Source organism: Podarcis liolepis (genome assembly GCF_965112155.1).
Source record: "Podarcis liolepis genome assembly, chromosome: 10".
Taxonomy (NCBI): Eukaryota; Metazoa; Chordata; class Lepidosauria; order Squamata; family Lacertidae; genus Podarcis; species Podarcis liolepis.
In genome coordinates this window covers 52377888-52401104 of record NC_139562.1, presented here as the reverse complement: position 1 = coordinate 52401104, position 23217 = coordinate 52377888, and the positions used below count along the sequence as shown (strand labels likewise).

Here is a 23217-nt window from a genome sequence, read left to right as displayed (position 1 = left end):
GGAGACAAGAGATTAAAATGGAGTCTTACAAATCTACGACGACCCCATTGCAATATTTTATAGCAAATGAAAACACACACACAAACACAAAAAGACCAGTCCCATAGCTCCATCAAAGCTGCTACAACGTGTCAGGTAAACGGCGCACAGACATACAGTGGTGCCTCGCAAGACGAAATTAATTCGTTCTGCGAGTTTTTTCGTCTTCCGAGTTTTTTCGTCTTGTGAAGCATGGTTTCCCATAGGGTATTAACGGTTTTAAGAAAAAGGAAACAAACTTGCCAGACGTTTTCGTTTTTCGTCTTGCGAAGCAAGCCCATAGGGAAATTCGTCTTGCGAAGCAACTCAAAAAATGAAAAACTCTTTCGTCTTGCGCGTTTTTTGTCTTGCGAGGCATTCGTCTTGCGAGGTACCACTGTACATTTGTTAGAACAGCCTGTAACAAGATGTCAGTACAGATTAGGGAATTTGGATCCTGTAATTAATTCAGAGATGCTACTCTCGAGGGTAAACTCTCCAAGTGCGGCAGCCAGATTCATTAATGTTACCAGAATAGTGAGATAACTACCGGTACCTCACATTAACACCTCTCTCACCACACCCACCCACCACAGTACCACGCGGCCTCCCATGAAAGTAGTCATATCGAGCAGCTAGCTTTTTAATGAAAAGCTAATAAATAGGGGTGGGAAAGGGGTGGTAGAGGAAGAGTTCTCTTCCCTAACCACTTACAATATAATGGTATCAAGTGGGGACGCGGGTGGCGCTGTGGTCTAAACCACTAAGCTCTTGGGCTTGCCAATCAGAAGGTCGGAGGTTCAAATCCCTGCAATGGGATAACTTCTGTTGCTCTGTCCCAGCTCCTGCCAACCTAGCAGTTCGAAAGCACACCAGTGCAAGTAGATGAATAAGTACCACTGCAGCGGGAAGGTAAACGGCGTTTCCGTGCACTCGGGCTTCAGCCACAGTGTTCCACTGCGCCAGAAGCGGTTTAGTCATGCTGGCCACATGACCCGGAAAGCTGTCTGTGGACAAACGCCGGCCTGAAAGCAAGATAAGCGCCGCAACCCCATAGTCGCCTTTGACTGGACTTAACTGTCCAGGGGTCCTTTACCTTTTTTACCTTTTTACCTAATGGTATCAAGTGACCCCAAGTTTAGAATAAACAAAAGCTTTAGATTTTTTAGGCTACATCAGGTTTTAAGTAATTTCCAGCTATACCGAAAGCAACGGGGAATTTTACCTCTTTCAACAAGTTCATTGCAGGAGAATTACAGAAGCAAACTGCCCAATGGCTTGGGCTTGCTCTCCACTACTGGAATTAAAAGTCTTTACAGTGGTACCTCGGGTTACGTACGCTTCAGGTTACATACTCCGCTAACCCAGAAATAGTACCTTGGGTTAAGAACTTTGCTTCAGGATGAGAACAGAAATCATGCTCCGGCGGCGTGGCAGCAGGAGGAGGCCCCATTAGCTGAAGTGGTGCTTCAGGTTAAGAACAGTTTCAGGTTAAGAATGGACCTCCGGAACGAATTAAGTTCTTAACCCGAGGTACCACTGTATTAACAGGACCATTTCATTATCTGCATAGGCACACAGGCACTCATGTAGTATGGCAGAAGGGTGAGCCCAAGGGCCAGGCAATCCCCTCCTTCCCCCATGCTCATTTACCTCTTCTTATTCCATGTGGTTGGTGTGTGTTACACAAGCCTCAGACTTACTTCTGTGTCCTGGCATATTGCAAACACACCTAAACTTTGTGAATAGCCCCTCAGACAGGCTTAAAGCAAGCCAGGCCAGTTAAACTTGTAAATTTGTAAATTGCCTTGTAATCTTCCAATGAATGGCAAAATATAAATTTAATGAACAACAACAACAATAAACTGTGACACAGAAAACTACTTTAGAGTAACTAGCACACAGGATCTCCTAGCCATAAGGCACAAATAATCCCATTAAGTGAAATTCTAGTACACAGGCAATACTAGAAAAATTATTACTGCTATTACAGTAACTCTTGAGTTTTATACAATATTTACTGCCCAATAAAAACACTCTTGTAAGGCAATAGCATTACATTTCCGTCTTCTTAGAAAAATCAAACATGGTTTTGAAGAGCTGGTTCATGACCTCCAAACGCTTCAGGGTGTGCAATAATGAACGAGAGAGGCTACACATCTGTCATTTCAATTATGTCAGTCCACATTCAGTTAAAGAGAAAGGGAAAGCTTTAATAGTGGCTGGGAAACTAATTCAGCCTTAGTGAAATGCCAGTGAGATACCGGATATCAGAATGTTAGCACTGCAGTATAACACCTCCAATGCCTTGGGACCAAAGAACTTAAAAAGCATTCCTCAGTATCCACCATCCTGGGCCCTATGACCAGTAGGGGAGGCCTTGTTGGTGTTGACCTGTCTCCCCCTCATTATTAACATTTGGGGGGTGGATTTAAAAACATGCCCATTCGCCTTGGCGGAAAGAGGCATTTCCGTTTCTTGGCCACAATGAAATGCTCATTTTGTCACTTCGTCTTGCAGAACATGGCCAAAGAACAAGCAAGAGCAACAGTTACCTCATGCACTCCACATTTTACCAGATTCTCCGAAAGAATATCATGAAAGACTTGGTCAAAAACCTTACAGAAATCAAGATATACTATGTGGCAGCATTTCCCTGATCTACCAAGCTTTTAACTCTACGAGAGAGAGAGAGAGAGAGAGAGAGAGAGAGAGAGAGAGAGAGAGAGATATTTGTCTGGTATGACTTGTTTTTGAGAAACCCATGCTGGGTTTTAGTAATCATAGCACCCTTTTTCAATTGCTCACAGGCTGACTGTTTAATTATCTGTTCTAGAACCTTTCCTGGTATCGTTGTCAAGCTCCCCAGCCGGCAAAGCACTTGCATCCCATTGATTTAAAACTGGTGAGACTTAAACCTGCTTCAGTTTGATGGCATCATGCATACAATTTGCAAATCAGGCTGCAATTTCAGACATTCTTACTAGGCAGGAAGTCCCAGTGAACTAAAAAAATGAGTTTACATATAGAGGATCGCACTGTCAGTCAAATAAGAGTTGCATATACAGTGGATGCTCAGGTTGCGAACGTGATCCGTGTGGGAGGCACGTTCGCAACCTGCAGCGCTGTGTCTGCACACGTGCAGGTCGTGATTCGGTGCTTCTGCGCAGGCGCAAAGTGCGATTTAGTGCTTTGCACATGAGCCGAAACCCAGAAGTAACCCATTCTGGTACTTCCGGGTTCGGTGCGGTGTGGTGCGCAACCCAAAAATGTGCAACCTGAAGTGTCTGTAACCCGAGGTATGACTGTACATCAACTTACCAGATAATTAATGATATAAAATTTGTCGTATTCTCTGTTTTTGGCATTGATTCTGCGATGCTGCTTCTTTCTCATGTGGTCCTTGAGCGTGTTCTTATCTCGAAAGGTTTTTTCACAGTACAAACACTGCAAGCTAAGATTAAAAGTAAATAAATAAAATTACAAACTGGTGCTAGGGACATTACTGTAAGGAACCAGCCACTTACTTCAAGTGACTATGATGACAGCAGCTTACTCTGAGACAGCACGGTTAGATAAATTTATAGAGAGCAAGATACACCCCCCCCTGCCGATTCAGGCAGTTCCGAGGTTTTCAGGAGCATATGCTGAATTAGAAGGCTTAAGGCATGTGTTAGCGCTCTTTTTCAGCAGCTGTTTCGATGCAAACTGCTTCATAATCTTGGAGCACCCTGCAAGAGCTGGCATAGCTCAGTTGGCAGAGCACGAGACTCAATCTCAGGGTCGAGGGTTCGAGCCCCACCTTGGACAAAAAATAGCTTCTTTGCAGAGGGTTGGATTAGAAGACTCTTCTAACAACAATTCTGTGATTCTATGATTACTTGAAGGCTCAATGGGAGTGCACTTTCAAAAGACAAACATCAGTTGGTTGGTTGGTTGGTTGGTTGGTTGGTTGGTTGATTGACAGGTAGGTGACCCCACCCATTTAAAAAATTTGTCCCTGGAAGGGGAGAGCAGATATAGAATTGGCTTACCAAAGAAAAAACACATTAATCCCTTGTGTTAAAGGAACCACCACTGCCAACTGATGTAGTGTAAATATGTAAAATTAAATCATTTTTTGGGAATTATTGGTGGTTTGGCTTTGTAGAATTTATATGACTGCTGATTTATTGCTACTACTGAGCTTATTTTTTTTACATGTTTACAATCACTTTTATAAATTTTCTGTATTATATCCTTGTACAGTATTTGACACTGGAATAAACAAGTTATGCAGCCATGGAAGCAAAGAATATAAAAACACACACAACTAAATTTATGCAATAACAAAAATACAAAATACAAAAAAAATCAAAGCATAAACCACTGCAAGCACAACAGACTGAGATTTAGCTGTTGGCATCATTGGTACTGGATTAAAATGCCCTTCAACACAGAAAAAATGGATTGACTTAATACGGCAAGAATATTATTTTAAAGATTGCTTATTGCAAGATTGTTACAGTGTGGAAGAACCCTAGTAAGTCATGCTTCAGATAGCTTTGGGCAGAGTGACTCTGCTTGGCATTAATATAATGCTGATTTATCAGATTCCCATATATCTCATTCTGCTGCCTGAGCAAAAATCACAAGGACCCTTTGCGCGGATGCGTGATTCACAGATCAATGTAACTGAACTGATTTGAAAAACATTTTAACATGTTAGCATATTGCATTGGTAAGTAAAAATACTGCCCTCTCTCCAACCATCACACACACACACACACACACAAACACACACACACACACACACACATATTTCCTGCCTTCAGGAATTGGTCAGGGATTGCATTTAGAGACCATCTCCAACTTTTATTGCTAATTCATCCATAGAACTATGAAACAATATTACTTATTCAATTCCCAGGCTCCCTTTTATAAGCTCTTAAAAATCCATTTTCTACCAACCGAGTTGCTTCGGAATACTCAAGGACCTATGCATCAAGCTCTTTTTTTCATAAACACAATTCGGAGATAATCAAGCTACTCCTTACTATTGATTTAATTCCAAACTTTTTAAAAAAATAAATAAATGCAAGAAGCATCCTCCCCACCTCCTTTCCAGTAGTGATTGTGGATGTACAATGGGTTGTTTTTATTTACTGGATTTTCTGTGGTAAGGGGAAATTCAGGTTAATGTCAAGGAAAGTATGGTTTGGGATAAGCATTTTGATGAAGACCAAACCATGTTTGTAAAAAAGTGCAGTGGTTCCACAATGAACACACATCTGGAAGCATCCCAAATTTTTGTACAGTGGTACCTCAGGTTACATACGCTTCATGTTACAGACTCTGCCAACCCAGAAATAGTACCTTGGGTTAAGAACTTTGCTTCAGGATGAGAACAGAAATCGTGCTCTGGTGGCGCGGCGGAAGCAGGAGGCCCCATTAGCTAAAGTGGTGCTTCAGGTTAAGAACAGTTTCAGGTTAAGAACGGACCTCCGGAACGAATTAAGTACTTAACCCGAGGTACCACTGTATACATGACACTACTGCTCTTTCCAATCCTGATATACAAAAGCTATGTATATCAGGGACCTGGGTTCAAAGAGGAATGGTTTAGGTGAAGATAATGATGTGAAGAACCCCCAAAACAATATACAGAGTCTCTCGTGTACACTAACTTATTTGTTACAATGATCATATCCAGTCTTTCCGTAAACTCGGCTACTTAGCGCACCTGTCTAGTTTCTTCTGTAGAAGTTCCAAAAACTCCTCACAGTGTACAATGTTATCTGGCAGCCCAACATTGAATGCATGATCGTTTGCCATGTGATTGAGAAGGTCTGATCTACAAAGGAAGAATTCAAGCAGAGCGTTAGTTCCTTTAACATACTTTCACGGCAGCTTCAAAACATGGCTCTTTGGGTTGGTGGGTTGTGGGGGGAAGAAAGAGGCTGGTGCTATGGTTTAAGGAGCATCACTAAAAATACATGTCCTTTCTCCCCTTTGTAAGTGTGCCTCTTTTCCCTGCAGAGGCCAACACGGAGAGAGGAAGAAAGCCCAAAGAGTCTTTCTGAAGCGGCTCTCTGTACTCGGAACACTTAAAATAGTATAAAACCGCAACTAAGTAACTGCACTGTTTCTTTTTTTTGCGGCTAGACAAATTATTTCCACTTAACTGAAGAAAATGTGGATTTCACCCCTATAAAACCAACACTGAATAAGTTACAGCACTGTGCGCAGCTTTCCCAGCAGCGAAAGCAGTTGTGTGTAACTAAATGGGAAAATTTACATCTCAGATTTATCGCCACCTCACTGCAGCATTTCACAACCTGACCTGCCAGCTTGAAACCAAAAAGAATTGCTAATTTTAACCAATACTCTAATTACTCACCGGGGGAACCATTTGAGTAGATTTCAGTAGAAATGGGAGAATATATTAACGCTTTGCAGAGGTTGCCAAACTTTTTGTGCCCAGGGGCACCTATGCAAACTGGATAAACTGAACATGGCTCCCCTCCCAACCTAGTCTATTGGCTACAACAAAACGATCCTTTCAGGCCTAATACCAGGGTTGGGGAAGGGATCCTGCAGACACCCAAGAAGGCTTCTATGGGCATGTGCCAGTCAGTCCATCTTGGTGCCTTCTGAGTGGTAGCAACACAAGACAAACCCACACACCTTTTTTTAAAAAAAGGAAAGGACCTTGGCATGCAAAACAAGTACATAAATCAAATTCATTGTTTAGAACCAGGTACGTGATGAGAAAGAGCCAATGCAAAGCTAGAAGAGGAGAATATTCCCACCACTAAAATGTGTGATGGGCTTGGTTTGCACACGGTTAACTATGTTTTAAAGATGAATGTGCAGCATGCTGATGCCCAGGGCTAAAACCATGGGCAAAAAATCTTGGTTATGGATTGTGGTTTATTTTGAGAGACAAGCCACAAACCCAGGTTCAGACATGATACCAAGTCAAACCATGGCAATGTGTCCAAGATTTTAGCCCAGTATACTGCACAACACCTTGACAGTATAGTTAAGCCTAACTGTGGTTTAAAGTGATGTGCAAAGCAGGCCGCTGAGATCCACTAATTCACAGATCCACTAATTCATACACAACAGTTCTGGTCCAACAACCATGGTATGTCAGACCGAAGGTGAGCCGTGTGCCCATGTCAACTAATGGCATAGTCAACTAATGACTTTGATTCAGGACGGGCAAAACAAAAGAATACGCTTCTTCTTTTATGGATTTCATTGCACATGATGCGATGGCCAATGGCTTGCAAGACTTCGGAAGGAGATGAAGTCATGGACAACAGATCTATCAATAGCCATTAGTCATGATGGCTAAATCCTTGTTCCAAAGCATTGTGCCTCCCCCAAGTTGCTCATGGACTCCAAAACCCATCAGCCCCAGTCAGCATGGCCAATCATCAGGGATGAGAGTGGCTGTGACCTTCCAGATGTAGCTGGACTACAAAATCTCCACCACTGCCTTAGTTAGTTGATGGGCAGGTGTGAAATGGGATGTTGGACTGTATGGACCCTTTGGTCTTTCCACCAGCACTTTTCTTACACTGGGCTAACATTTTGCCAGTTATAAAATGCTGCTACAGCCACATCAGTACCAAAGCCTTATAGTGACATTTCCATTTCCCCCATCTGCATAGGATTGGGATGTTCACGAGGATGAAAACGCGTAGTCAAACATTCATCGCTAACCTGTTACCAGTAAACTCTTTATCACAGAACATGCATGCACCGCGAAAGTCTGTGTCATTTCTCTCTCGCTGCTGTTGCTCCAGATTCTCTCTCTGTTGAACAGGAAGAAATACAACACATGCAATCACATTCGTTTTTGAAAATAGCTTCATTGTAAATTATTCCTAGCAGTTTTCCATTGTCTCTCATTATCAGCTAATGAGCAACACAGGCACTTGATTCATTTGAAAACATGGTTTTCTTGCCGGCGATTAGGTTCAAATGTTCACACAGCATGAAGGAAGAGTAACAGGCAAAACAGGAAGACCTGAAGGCTGGTCTAATCCAGTGCAGTTCAAATGAAAACTGGAGAAAATGTATTTGCACCTCCCAAAATGAGAATTTGGATGACACAAGGATTGATGGACTCAGTCTGTATAACGAAAAGATTTTAGCCTCGATAAATCAATATGATCATCAATGGCTCCTTGATGTATAGGTGCACCCGTGTGAATAAAAGGAGCAAAAAAATTTTTTTTACCTTAAATAATATAGGTTTAAGCCTTAAACCAAAGCAAAACATTTTATCATATATTCCTAACAGGTCTCTCAGAACACTTAAAAAAACCATTTTTGTATCTATTTCTAGGAATTTTCTCCTCCAATTTAAATAAAAGCTGCATTTTACTGCTGAGTGTTCATAGTATGAAGCTGCATATTGCTTCAGACAAGAGAACTGAGTTAAGAGAGTCTAGGTGTATCTTTTCCACGAGAGAGATTGAAGCAAGAAATCATTTATATTTTACACAAGTAACGGAAGACCTAGAGTGAGGGAACTGGAACTTGAAGATACTTAGGTTTCTCCTCACCGCACAGGAGATATAAAGAGCTCAAGATTTAAAATGTTGTAGAACTAAAAACCCTCAACACATTCTATATCACCGGGAAAAAACAGTTGTTTGGTGCCCCAGGGCTATGAAACTAAACAAGTCATCTTTTTTTTAAAAAAGATCCCTATTTCTTCACCCTCACACCCCGTAAGCACCTCAGCAGAGGAACAGGCAGCTTAACAATAATAGACCAATGACTAAAGAAATCATAAGCCGTAATCAGCAACACCTAAAGGCCACTGCATTGGCTACCCCTCTATGGTAAGCTTGAGTTGTTCTGGCAATTGGTTTATTTTTGAGGAAATCAGACAACCTGCTAGAACTACTTTGCAGGTTGAGCTTACCTATGCATGCCTGCTTCTCGGCAGCTGCAAAAAGTGGTGGACTCGGTATGTGTGAAAGAACACACACCTCCCAGGCAGCTTTCACATCTCCAAAACAACTTAACGAGAAGAAAGTTTCACCGCGGAGGTGCCATTTTAGGGCTTGCTTTATGCAAGATCCACAGCAAGGTTTGAAAGGCCTGCTTTTGAACTGTCACTGACAGTGCCTCCCCTTCAGCTGTTGAGTCATTAAGCGATAAGATGGCAAGAGCCCTAGAAACTCAGAGATATATGCATGTGTGAATCAGTTCAAAGAGAGCAACAGGAACAGAAGGACCTTTATCTAGCTGCTGCCCCCCTTTCAAGAGGTTCCTATTTATTTTGCTGCTTCTGATGTTGGATAGCTCTGCAAATAAGAAGCCATGGCTGATAAACACATTCAGCTGCCTCTGGGAATGCTCAGCTGGTGGATTTCTACAATTCTTTTGTTGAAGGAAGACCAGAGATTTATTGATAACAGGGTCACTAAGTAGGATTGGGCAGTGCTGCGGAGAGATCAGAATCCCAGGTAAAGAATCTTTACTATTGCAGACAAACATATGAAGAAGAAGAGGAGTTTGGATTTGATATCCCGCTTTATCACTACCCTAAGGAGTCTCAAAGCAGCTCACATTCTCCTTTCCCTTCCTCCCCCACAACAAACACTCTGTGAGGTGAGTGAGGCTGAGAGTCTTCAGAGAAGTGTGACTGGCCCAAGGTCACCCAGCAGCTGCATGTGGAGGAGCGGGGAAGCAAACCCGGTTCGCCAGATTACGAGACTACTGCTCTTAACCACTACACTACACATGACATATACTTTGCATTCAAAACTGCATCATTGGATTCTTCTGAGTAATTTTCAGCACACCTTTAAACATACCCTCCAACATTTCTCCGATAAAAATAGGGACGTCCCATTCCATTATTAATTATTATTATTATACCCTGTCCATCTGACTGGGTTGCCCCACACACTCTGGGCAGCTTTCAACATATATAAAAACACAATAAAACATTAAACATTTAAAAAACTTCCCTATACAGGGCTGTCTACAGATGGCTCCGGGGTCGAAAACTCCATACCCTCCAACATTTATCCAATGAAAATAGGGACATCCTAAAAAAAGTGGGACATTCCGGGATCGAATCAGAAATTGGGATAGCTTCTCTAAATCAGGGACTGTCCCTGGAAAATAGGGACACTTGGAGGATCCGCTTTAAAGAAGTAAGTCCTACTGAGCTTTCTGGAACTGTTACCTGTTGAGGATCAACTTCATTATTACTGAAAGAGGAAACCTGGAAATTAAATTAAATCCTCATTTTTTGTGCAGTTCATTTCCTGCTTCGGGATGGTCACATGCAAGACCACCTTACCAGCCTTTGTTGCTGAAGTTTCTCCCTCAGTGTTCTGTCTTCAGGCAAAGCATCACATAAAAGGAAGTAATTGTCTTGTTGCTCTGTTAAAAGATTACAGATCAAATGTCAGGAGAACACTTAGGTCGATACATTAAGCTTTTTTATGTAATACAGGTTTGAGTTATATTAAGCCACAGAGAGAGGGAGAAAGATGCAAGTGGTAATTCTATCCATTTAAGACAAATGTTCTTTCTAAGGGGTCTGTTCAGAAATTTCCTAGTCATGTTGGCAGTTGTGCTTCAGCCAGAAGCAAATCCATGAATATAGAGAAGCCCACCAGGGTATGCCGGTAGATTTTACTGGAACAAGGTAAATCAGCCCCAGGTCTCGTGTCTGGCTGCGCTCAAATGTCACAATAAACCATGGTGTAATAAACACCCCTCCCAATTACTACTCCATGAAGAAATCTGAAGGTTTCCATTTCATTTTTATTAGCCACAGTTTATAACTACTTTCAATCCTTACCTGTGATAAATATTAGCTATAGTTTGTTGAAACAAGCCAGCTTCAGAACCCATGGTTTACTGTAACATCCAAATGCAGTCTCTGCATATTTCATACATTAAGGGATTAACTGTACACCAATGCTTCACACTGCCTGGTATGGAAAGAATTCTCCAAAAGAAAAAGAAAAAAAACCTGCATTCTGACTTTGTACTCAGAACAGGCTGAACTGGTCTTCTCACCCCAATCTTCCGGGGAGACAGGTAAAGGAACCAGCATCAGTTTAAAATGCCTGAAGCCCTTGTTATGCCTCTTTTTCTTTAGACTCTCCATTTCCTAAAGCTGAACTGCATTCTACAACTGCCAAGATTTTTCTCTCCTTTTTTTTAAATGAATACCTGATGCTAGGCCAGAAGCAAGGTGCCAAACTGATTGTGTCTCATAGCAGTTATTTAGAGGTTTATAATTTTATTTGACAGTCACAGCTACGATAGCCACCCTTATAAACCTCTAATCAGTGAAATGGAGCACTTCAGAAATATTATAACTAGTATGGGAATATCTATAATATTAAGGCAGAGGGCTCCTTCCCTAACATTTGATCATAATCATCCTTCGTTTGGCCCCAAGTATAGATGATGATGCATGCAAGATGTACAAAAATCAACACAGGCATTGCCCACAAGCTTATAGTCCAAGATATAATGCTAGACACTCACTCTTTGTATTTTAAAGTGAATCAAATAATCTGTTGAACTCAAGCCCACAAACAAGAGTGCTTCAGCATCTGATACAGTTCAGCAAAAAGTGTCCCAACAAAATTGGTGGTCCAATGGCAGATTGTGGGGAATTTTGCAAACCAGGCCTGTGCAGACTACATTAACAACACACTCACCTAAAGCTGCTTCAGAATTTGTTCTTATCACACAACAGAAGTCTGTAATGGGCTGCTCTGAGAATCTTTTCTTCCAGTACAATGCATATCTTTAAAAAAAAGGGGGGAGCAAAAATGCAGGCAGCTATGTTACAAAACATTTCCCAAACTGTTGTTCGTTTCATTACACTCTTAATATGCAATTCTTGTTGCAGCATTTGGATACCGAGCCACTCATTGCTACCAGTCTTTTGTAGAGGTCATTTTTCAAATAAGGCGACATTTCTATTTAGCCAGAACAATCTTCCCAGTACAGATAAGTTGGAAATTGGAAATCCATTACCAGGTAATTTCAAATGTTCAGCTTGTATGACGAAACCAGACACAATGACTAGTGTTTGATTTTTAAAAAACGAAAAACATGGCAAGCTTACCGTGCTGAATAAGCTAACTTTTTATACGGATTTTATTTGCCCTAGATTCTTTTCGTCTTATTACTTGGCTTTAAAACTTGATACTTACCAAAACATAAATGGGTGCATTGTGCGTGCTTGGTCACAAGTCTCTAGAAAAATGTATACTGCATGAATACTGAGACCTGCTTAGTAGTTTAATTATCCAACTTGACAGTAAAATACATTATTCCATCCAAGCAAATATCAAGAAGCTCAGTTAGAGCCAGCTCTGTGCCCTAGTACCATATGGCATTCCCATGAAAGAAGGAAACTTCTGGATTTGAAAACGCTAGAGCCATAATTTGGCAAGAAAAACAAACTGTCCTCGTGGGATGGGATGAAATGCAACATAGACATAGAAAGCTGACAGAGAACTTGAACACAGCAGTGCCAATAGTCCTACATATTGACTATGTATACCGGTACTTTTTAAGAAGCAAATTGCTGCTTCTTAGTATCACATTTCCTGGTTTCTGGCATTGGCTTTCAAGTCTCTGTTACACCCTAACAAAAGTTATTGCTTTCAGCTGTTTTCCTTGCTCATCAATCAAGCAGCTTAATGAACCAAAAGTGTGTGCCTTCAGTTCAATCGTGGGCACAGATGTTGAGGGAAGGGTCTAGAGGAGTGGAAAGTAGGGACTGGATCTCAAACAGTTGCTGGCTTCAATTATTTCCAGGTGCAATACAGACACTAATGTTTGCAGGCATAAAAATGTCCATGGAAATAGTTCACTTTACATGATGTAAAGTTGTGAGCATTGATCTGCACATCCGAGGTTCTCTCAGGAGCCAGAAATTGAACAAGAGCTGTCTGGTTCTGCTGGGTATTCACTAAAGACAAAAGTGGCATGGAGATTTCCCTCTGAGCTGATGCTGTGTTGCTGAGAATCCATCTGAGAAGCTTCACAAATCCCTTTGCCTCTGATAACTGGTGATGCAGTGAGGCTGTGCTGGTCCTCAAATACCACTGAGGCATTTGGGATTGCAGCTGTGTACTCGCAGAGGTGGTGGGGGAAAGCAAATGATATCTTCTTTGCTCACTTGCTAGCCAGATCCCAGCTTGTTCAGCAAACCATGGCTATAACAAACCATGGCTTAGTGTTGCATCCAAACTACCAATTTCATCTGTGGAGAACCTTTTGCAGCTCTGGACTGGATCCTGGATTCTCCACCCATGGGGGACCATTTTGACAGGTGGGACACATTTTTTTCTCTGTGGTTTGTAGTGTGGTTTGAATTCATGTCACACTGCAAATGAAGGTCCTAGAACTGCTTGAAGTCAATGCGGACCAGTGCCAACTTTAAACCCTATTTTCATCCAATGGAAAGTTTGTAGTGCAGCCAAACCCAGCAGGCTTGAAGTCGCCACTGACAAGCAGTGACAGCAAGCCTCACTTGAGAGTCTTCAAGGCCATTCCTGCTTTGCTCACTGGCTGCTGCACCTCTACCCAATGTTGTAAGTGGTTTTGGGGGAATTTGGGACCTGTGCCAGACCTAGTTAGGATCCCAGAGCCCAGAGGCTTCCTAACCTGACCCATGTACTTGTTCATGACGCCCAGGTATACCTCTCCACTTCAGAGTTCTCTCCTTCCATCCAATCCCGCATGTCTTTACCTGCTTGCCTGATACTGTTGTCATCACCATCTCAGACTCAACATGTCCAAGATGAAGCTGCTTCTCTCCCCACCCCAGCCTTCCCTTTTGATCCTCCCCAACAGCATCACCACTCAGACTGACTCCACATTATCATCAATTCTTCTCTCATTTGTTTGCCACATTCAATCAGCTGCCTTATATATGAAGTACTGAAATGTAATGAACCAGGCCATGGCAACTCACCTGGATGTTGATATGTGGACAGCATTTATTTATAGATCACCTTTCCTGAGTGACCATTCTTTAGTCTCTTGGAAAAATGAAACAATTGAGTCTGACATGGGGACAGATGATCACTGGGTTCCACTCACAAGTAACCTATGCAACTGTGAGCTTATGCATTTCAGTCTTCTTTGAACCATTTACAGTGGAAAAATTGATCCCATTCATTTTTGGTGCACATCAGTCGTCTCAAATCTGGCGTATTGACACATGCATGGTAAAAACTGAGTGCAGAAAAGGTCCTGATCTTTGCCATCTGAAGCCAGACACACATAGCAGCTTTGCAGATACCAAAGTGGAAAGCAGAGAGCAACAAAAAGAACACATGTACAGACTGGAATGCACGCTATGTGAAATTGCTAAGCAACAGCATTTAGTGTTTTGAATAAGGCTTGTCAATTAGAGAAAACATGTGCACCTTGAAAAGCACATATTGATGAGGGGCAGGTAGATTGGTTTATTTAACATAGGCTGTAGATCAGGAATGGGCAACCTGTGGCCCCAGTCAGCACAGCTGTTGGTATAGGAACTTCTAGAACTTTAGTAGTTAGAATATGCAATTAGCACTGAGGCCAATGTATTCCTAGAAGGGCGTGGTCATCACATGTCAACTGCAACATGTAATACTTTTTAAGGGAAGGAAGTTCAACTGAGTTATCAGGATCTAGAGTTTACCATGGAAAGACAATGAAAAGGACATTTCAGGAGCGGATTTACCATGCCTTTCTCTCTACCTGTCCATTTTATTGCATGGGTTTCCTCTTCCATAAAGAAAGTGATCTACACTTGTATGAATCAGTTCATAGAGACGGATAGACAAGTTTTGACAGGCTTACAAAAAATAGCAACCAATCTGGAGAACTTAATATAAAGGCCTGAGCTCCAAAACAAAAAAAGGAAGCAGTTTGGTCAATGCAAAGATCTGCCTCCCTTAAGGTTCTCAACTCTCGTTCCAGCTCCCAAAAGGCTGATGCATCTGTTTTTGTGATATGATCAGGCTACTTTTGCAGAATGATTTACTCCCCATTTTTGAAGTTTGGGATTCCTTTGCGCACACACATTCACGTTCCAGCCTTGTTTCTACAGTCCCTGGGTCCAGCTCTTTCATCCAAGGCTCAGTTTCTTACATTAATGTCTAGCAAAATTGCCTTTTATTTATATACAAAAATGTATCTATCCTGCTGCATCATAAAACATTGATTAAATGATTATTTAATTTTTATACTGCTTAATATATTAAACATGTATCTAAATGGTGTACAAAAAACAGAAGCAACAACAGACAACTTAAACAAAATATTACAAAAACACAGTTGCGTTAATACAAAGTTACTAATATATATAAACCAATATCAATTCATTTTCCTTCAGACACACATACCCTTTCAGCCTCCCTTTCACTGTTTTTTTGGATCTGCCTGTTTTCTTTTGCATAACTGGGAACGTTATCCTATGTTTTGGTTGTCTCAGTATATACCAGTTCTAGTTTCCCGAACATTTTCTGTCCTAGGTTGCTTTATCAAATTTTAAGCAAGAACTACATACCTCCGAAAATCTGCTACTAGCCTGACATCTGCAATGACAAGCTTGTGCTCTATAATCATGTGCTTCAGAAGTTGGTTTTGTTCTGATACAGGAGAATATTCTTCACAGAATATACAAGGCACAGATGGAGAACCTTCTACAGCAGAAATGCCACCTGGACTTTCTGGCAGAGAAAGTGGCTCCAAAATGTAGTCTTTGTGGTCTAAAGAGAAATAATAATAACAAATTACAAAGATATTATATTAGTCTATCTCGTTGTCAAAAGCAGTGGGTTTTTTTTAAGTAAGCAAACAGACTTGTGTGCACTCTATAGAATGGAATGAAAAAGAATGGAAAGGTGTTTCTTTATTAAATTTCTATCCTGCCCTTGCTCTCAAACGAGCCAAGGGTGGCAATGAACTTCCTGTATGGCTGGTTTTGCATCAAAGACTTCTTGCATATTACTTTCTTACAGTGTTAGGTGCAGAGCAGGAGAGAAAAATCATGCCTGGCCAGCTTGGAGTTTGTAATAAATGTGACATCAGCCCAGGCTGCTATGTAGACCTCATACAGGTAAAATTCCCAGTTCACTTCAATGGAGGGCATATACAGACCTACAGGGCATACCTAACTGTGTCTACTCAGAAGTAAGTCCTACTAAATTCCATGGGGCTTACTCCAACATAAATGGGATTAAGCTTGTAGCCTTACTGCAAAGTGCGCACAACTATCTGAAAAGCCAGTCTTCTGCAACATCCTAGTGGCAAGAATCATTTCACAGGAAAAACTTACGGTCTGCTTACCCAATGATTAAATGCTAAACCTTTGGCTACAAGTCAAATGTAAAATAAGTTCTACATGGACAGTTTCCGCTGCTCCCGTTAGGAACAGCCAGATCAGGTGTTGCATCTCTAATGTCCCTAAAGATTAACGAGCAAATTTCAAGATAGGATTTGGCCACATACAGCAAAAATACTTCCCCGTTTGCAAGTGAGAGGCTGTATTCTTGCAAGAGCGCATGTGCCACGGCTGTCCTTTTATACTGGTTATTGACACCTCACAGAGCACTACAGAAGGGTCACAGCTTAGTAGCAGAGCTCATGCGACACATTACAAATTCAATCTGTGGCAGGGGTTGACAACCTGTTTGGACTAGAGGGCACATCTCATATTTTGCGAGTGGGCTGGAGGCATCAGTCACCAAATGGCTGCCATGGAAAGGGTATTGCATAACACAAAATTAGAGCAACAACCATTTCTGACAACCATGGGAAGCCAACTACCGTATTTTTCGCTCTATAAGACGCACCAGACCACAAGACGCACCTAGTTTTTGGAGGAGGAAAACAAGAAAAAAAAATATTCTCAATCTCAGAAGCCAGAACAGCAAGAGGGATCGCTGCGCAGTGAAAGCAGCAATCCCTCTTGCTGTTCTGGCTTCTGGGATAGCTGCGCAGCCTGCATTCGCTCCATAAGACGCGCACACACTTCCCCTTACTTTTTAGGAGGGGAAAAGTGAGTCTTATAGAGCAAAAAATACAGTATATCCTGCTGGCCCTGGCTATGGAGATCACACATATGTGCATGCACACTGGTGCTTCTACTGCCTAATAGCAAGGGAGCATTTCAGAAAATATATACAAGGCAGCCACACTGTTCTCATTTCACAGAAATCCCATAGGTACCTGCACATTTTGCTCTATAACCTTCTTTCTAGGAGAGCTAGAGGCTTGATTTTTTCCCCAAATGGCAGGTCATAGTCGGGTGCACCTGCCCAGCAGTCCCACTGGGTCAGGGCGACCCCTGATCTATGGCATGTCCAGATAGGGGTGAAAAATAATCCTGCCTAAACTTCCCAAAAGCCACTCTCAGAGAGTGCAGACAATGCTGAGCTATTTGAACCAAAGGTATGAGTTTGTATGAGACAACTCCTTCTGTTCCACTTTGCCCTGGGATCCCAAAGCAAAGTGACCAATGGGAGAATGGGGAAAGGGAGGCTATGCATCTTGCAGCACAGATAGCGGACCTGAAGCTCTTAGCTCAGTTTCTCAAGGCTCTTGGTCGGAGTTCATGTGGGTTACAAGCAGAAGTAAAAGCAAAATGCAGAAAGAGAGAAAGGAATGGCATCAAGGGAGTGTCCCTATTTACCTTTCACTCTGGAATGAGGCCTCCAACAAATTACAGTATTCCCCCCTGCCACCCTGGAATGCAGCCCTCAACGGAAAAAGGGTCACACACTCCAGTGTTGCAAGGAAATGTGCACACCTGTAGATAAGGATAGAATAGGCTGCTTCTTCCTGACATAACTTGGAAGGTACACTTCCTGCATACTTGTCTCACTAGCATAACCTATGAACAGCAGTCTGGAAGAAGGAAAGTTACTTGCAGTTCAAGCCTAGCCATGTTCACTCAGAAGCAAGTCCTGCTGAATTTAATAATAATAATAATAATAATAATAATAATAATAATAATAATAATAATAATAATTTATTATTTATACCCCTCCCATCTGGCTGGGTTTCCCCAGCCACTCTGGGTGGCTTCCACAGAAACCAAAAATACACTAAAATCACACATTAAAAACTTCCCTGAAGAGGGCTGCTTTAAGATGTCTTCTGAATGTCAGGTAGTTGTTTATCGCTTTGACATCTGATGGGAGGGCGTTCCACAGGGCGGGCGCCACTACCGAGAAGGCCCTCTGCCTGGTTCCCTGTAGCTTTGCTTCTCGCAATGAGGGAACCACCAGAAGGCCCTCGGTGCTGGATCTCAGCGTCCGGACAGAACGATGGGGGTGGAGATGCTCCTTCAGGTATACTGGGCCGAGGCCATTTAGGGCTTTAAAGGTCAACACCGTCACTTTGAATTGTGCTCGGAAACGTACTGGGAGCCAATGTAGATCTTTCTAGACCGGTGTTATGTGGTCTCTGCGGCCGCCCCTGGTCACCAGTCTAGCTGCCGCATTCTGGATTAATGGTAGTTTCCGGGTCACCTTCAAAGGTAGTCCCACGTAGAGCGCATTGCAGTAGTCCAAGCGGGAGATAACTAGAGCATGCACCACTCTGGCGAGACAGTCTGCGGGCAGGTAGGGTCTCAGCCTGCGTACCAGGTGGAGTTGGTAGACAGCTGCCCTGGATACAGAATTGACCTGCGCCTCCATGGACAGCTGTGAGTCCAAAATGACTCCCAGGCTGCGCACCTGGTCTTTCAGGAGCACAGTTACCCCATTCAGGACCAGGAAGTCCTCTACACCAGCCCGCCTCCTGTGCCCCCAAAACAGTACTTCTGTCTTGTCAGGATTCAACCTCAATCCATTAGCCGCCATCTGCTGAATTTAATAGAACTTATTCCCAGGTAAGTGGTTAGGATTAGCTGATGATAAAATTGACAAGAGCATTGTTGAAGAACTCTCTTTAGTCTCAACGAGGCAAGAGACACTATACCTACAATCATCAATGATATTGGAATTTGTAGACTTAGTGTCTGCATGATAACATTTATGGCACAAGTCTTTAAGAGCAGGGCATATAGATATGGACATTGATGGGTCTGTCAGCTCATTGTGCAGAAATACAACTGTACCCAAACAAAATAAGAACATCTGCTGGAATGTTAAGTGTCTTTCTAATTAAATTCAGCAGTTGAATGAATCAATTCATTAGCAACAAGCCTGGTTTATTATCTCATTAATACAGCTGGCTAATACGAGGAGATTAGTTGAAAACTTGACAACAATCCCAAAACAAGAAGGGATGCAGCAACAACAAAAACATACAGCCAAGAAAACAAGGTAGAACAATGAGATGGGGTTTTCAAACAAAATAAAAATCCTAAAATAATACTTAAAAAGAAAATAGAACAGTGTGCCTGCTACATAAAGTTTTAACTAGAGAGGAATTACATAATATTTATCTTGTGATCTCTGCTGCTTATAATACTATGCACTAGATATAAAATTGCATGAGATGCAGCCACAAGCCTTAAACGAGATGCGCAATATTAGCAATTCAGTCTAGGGGCTGGTGAGATCTATCATTATATCCTGAGATATCACCCTTAGAAGTTGCAGGACAACGCTTTTAGGCACAACTTTGAATTAGGGTTGCAATCATGAAGTCAGAGTACCTTGTAAATCATTCTCTCTAGTCCAAAGGCTTCATAGAACATGAAAAAGAACAGGTACAATTACAGCACTTCTAAGCTACCCTATAACTGTGCCTGTTTATTGTATTTTTGCAATATAGTGGGCATTACTGGACAGGTTGGGACCAATTAATTTGTACCAAGGTAGCATGAAATGTCTAAACAGCCATCTGCTGGTCTACATATTGGGGTAAACCAATATGTGATGTGGCTGCCCCTGCCCTGGTTCTGGGTCCATCTGAACTCTGCATTTTGGACGCATCTAAGTAACACTATGCACTGAGTCCAATACAAGGACGTTCGATAGTCTTTACCCACTGAAAGTGAAGGAGGAAAATTTATGTATTTCAGACTTACACATGTTATATTTTACAGGCATTGACATCTGACATTATGAACAGCTCCACCTAATGTGGGCACAGCTCTTAAAAGCAATTAGAAGATCCTAATTCCTACAATCAAACTGTTCAGCACCTGGGCAATAGGGCTAGGACATAAATAAATTTCACATTTTTTGTGCAGTGTCATGAACTTGGATTTCCTAAGTATGAAAATGGTCTCCTATATCTAAGCTGAGTGAATTTTTAAAAGACCAGCATAATAGATACAACCAGCTTTCTGACTAAAAGATGAGCGAAAGCTTATCAGTTGAGTAAAATTCATGAACGTTTTGTGAAATGCCTTAGATCTTCCTAATAAACTGAATTAGCATTTTGTTCAAGTTCATGGGAGTCATTTGTCTGTTACTTCACTCATTAACATGCTCTTACTGCTACATGGGAATTAGCCAGAGCAGCCATGTGCTCCAAGACAGCACATCTCACAGATCAATCAGCCTCAGTATTCAGCAGTGATCTACTGAATGCAAATTTAATACTTCTAAAAGGCAACTCCGTCCTGCAGCTAAACTGGGTCAATTTTACATGAGCTATGCATCGATCTTCTCAGACATCTGCTGCTACCCAAATACAAGGCTTCACTGCATAAATGAATCCAACAGTGTACATTTCAGAGGAGCAGAAAGTTACCAAAACCTTGTAATCCAAGTTTACTTCAAACAGGTACTGCAGGAATCGAAGCCTGACAGAAACGCAACTGTATTTAACTGCAACATTGAACAGTTTTGTTCAGCACGGAAGTTTTTAGATGCTGCAGTTTCATTAGCATTAACAAGTGTTGCTATGGGTACCAGAGTGGAGGCGTCGGAATATAAGTGAATGGAAGAAATAGGAAACAGATGAACAAAAATCTTCAACAGTTGGAGAGAAACAGCCCAAATTAGGCCAGGCTTTAAAAAAGAAGACATCTTTCCTTCTCGTATTAGTTTGTGAGTCCATGTCACTATAAAGGTCCTTTCTAAAGGAACAATGGAGTAATATACCACTCCATATAAGATATACTTGCACACATGTAGATCATTCTGGTAGATCTTGAAAACAAGAACATTTGTTTTAAAAAGAATAACTTTCCCAGCAATGGCGCACAGAATGCTATATTTGTTTTAGAAATGTTATTGATTTTATCTGTTTTAATCTGTGTTTTAATGATGATGGTTTTATGTATAATTGTTTTCTAATTGACTTTTAGTTGTATTTTATCTTTAGTCTTATTTGTATACTGCTGGGAGAGCTCTATGATCAAGCAAATTATAAATCATTTAAAATAAATATGAACAGCATGGGGATAGCATATTATTCCCCGTGCGAACACCCAAAATTCATTGCCCTGCAGAAAAATATTGTCTGTCTCACTACAGGGAGAATGGACTAGTCCTGTTTTGTCATTAATATCTTCTTCAGCTACATCCTGTTATTAGAAATCTTTCGGTACATGGACTGCAGATGGATTAGAGAGAGTTGTGTCTCAGTTCGCTGGAGGCAGCAGGTTCGGAAATATATCAAGAGTTGTCACGGAGAAAGAGAAAATACCAACAGCCACTGGATAAAACTGGTTTCAAGACCCTGTCCCACATCATGGTCTCTCAGTTTTCCCCTCAACAAGGCACTGTCTCAGCTTTAGAACACCAGATGTGAAACGCAAAGAGCTAACAAAATAAAAACCAGAGCATACTTTCTAATATAACTGACAAATATAGTCGTACCTTGGATCCCAAGCACCGGAAGTGAGTGTTCCAGTTTGCGAACATTCTTTGGAACCCGAACGTCCTGCAGCCAGCCGGAAGCTACGCCTTGGTTTCTGAATGTTTTGGAAATCGAACGGACTTCTGGAACAGATTCCGTTCGACTTCCGAGGTACCACTGTGCTGAGGTACAAAACATTCCTCCCACGTATATTCCAGGCTTGTTGTTTTTAATTATAAAAGGAAAATGCCTACTTCCGATTCCAACGTACGCACCTCAAGCCATGGGTTGCGAAAGTTTTGAAATAAAGGAATACAGCAACTGCCTTATACAACCGGAAGCTAGTTTAGTATTGTCCACACTGCCCGGCAGTAGTTCTCTCTCTTTTTTTTTTAAAATATTTTTTATTGCTTTTTTCCAGGGTCAATAACATAGACAATATCTCATCAAAAGCGACTTTACAGAAAGAAAAGAGAAGAGAGAGAAAAAAGAAAATATTCATATTTTCCATACAATTTTTCATAATCCACTGGACTTCCCCACATCCTCCGCCCCCTGCATTCTTTACAATAAAAATAACAGCAAATTGTTACCTTGTTTCATGCGTTTTTTGTATTTTCGTCTAATTATATTTAGATTTAGAATACTTGTTGTTAGTTCACTTTTTCCCATCATTGGTTCTAAAATAAAGACATTACTCTAAACTTTGGTTCTTTCAAAATTATAACTTAGTTTCCACCATTCTCAAATTTAATTACTGAAGCTAATTTCACCAAAACTTAGCAAATTCTCAACATTCATATAACTTATAATGCCCGGCAGTAGTTCTCCAGGAGGAGGAGGAGAGGAGTTTGGATTTGATATCCCGCTTTATCACTACCTGAAGGAGTCTCAAAGCGGCTAACATTCTCCTTTCCCTTCCTCCCTCACAACAAACACTCTGTGAGGTGAGTGGGGCTGAGAGACTACAGAGGAGTGTGACTAGCCCAAGGTCACCCAGCAGCTGCATGTGGAGGAGCGGAGACGCGAACCCAGTTCACCAGATTACGAGTCTACCACTCCAGGGATTTAGCCAGGGTCTCTTCCAGCCCTACCTGGAGACGCCAATGATTGCAGGCGAGTCCTTGGGCATGTGGTGCATATGTTCTACCACTGAGCTACAGTGTTGTGAATTACCAGTCCAGATCAAAACTCTCACAAACTGTTTGGTTAAAAGGCGGGGCCTGCTCCAAAAAATGGCAAGGCTGGGCCATTGTGGATGAGCAGAGGGTGCATCATCTTGACAGCGATATTATTTTTGATTTCAAGAAGAACGGATGCAGGCCAAGATAATCACTTTGCATATTCCACTTCTTCCAAGTTAGGAGGGCCACTGAGGGTCCTCTGCCCAAGCGTTCCCATCAGTAGCAAGACACCAGAATTTATAAGAGGGAAATCTTGTTT

The 23217-nt window shown here is 41.7% G+C and overlaps 1 protein-coding gene across 2 annotated transcripts in view; it reads right to left on the bottom strand.

The window, feature by feature from the left end:
• ZNF277 (zinc finger protein 277) overlaps window positions 1-23217 on the bottom strand; it is a 39007-nt gene that overhangs the window by 6435 nt on the left and 9355 nt on the right. Inside the window, exons 2-8 of one of the 2 annotated variants that reach the window (XM_083463652.1) lie at window positions 17819-17902; window positions 15575-15776; window positions 11718-11806; window positions 10337-10419; window positions 7732-7823; window positions 5741-5851; window positions 3340-3472 (exon numbers count right to left, since the gene is read on the bottom strand). In XM_083463652.1, the coding sequence (XP_083319778.1) occupies window positions 3340-3472; window positions 5741-5851; window positions 7732-7823; window positions 10337-10419; window positions 11718-11806; window positions 15575-15776; window positions 17819-17902 (794 nt within the window). The remainder of the gene's footprint in view (window positions 1-3339; window positions 3473-5740; window positions 5852-7731; window positions 7824-10336; window positions 10420-11717; window positions 11807-15574; window positions 15777-17818; window positions 17903-23217) is intronic. The other variant, XM_083463653.1, reaches the window with a different exon arrangement.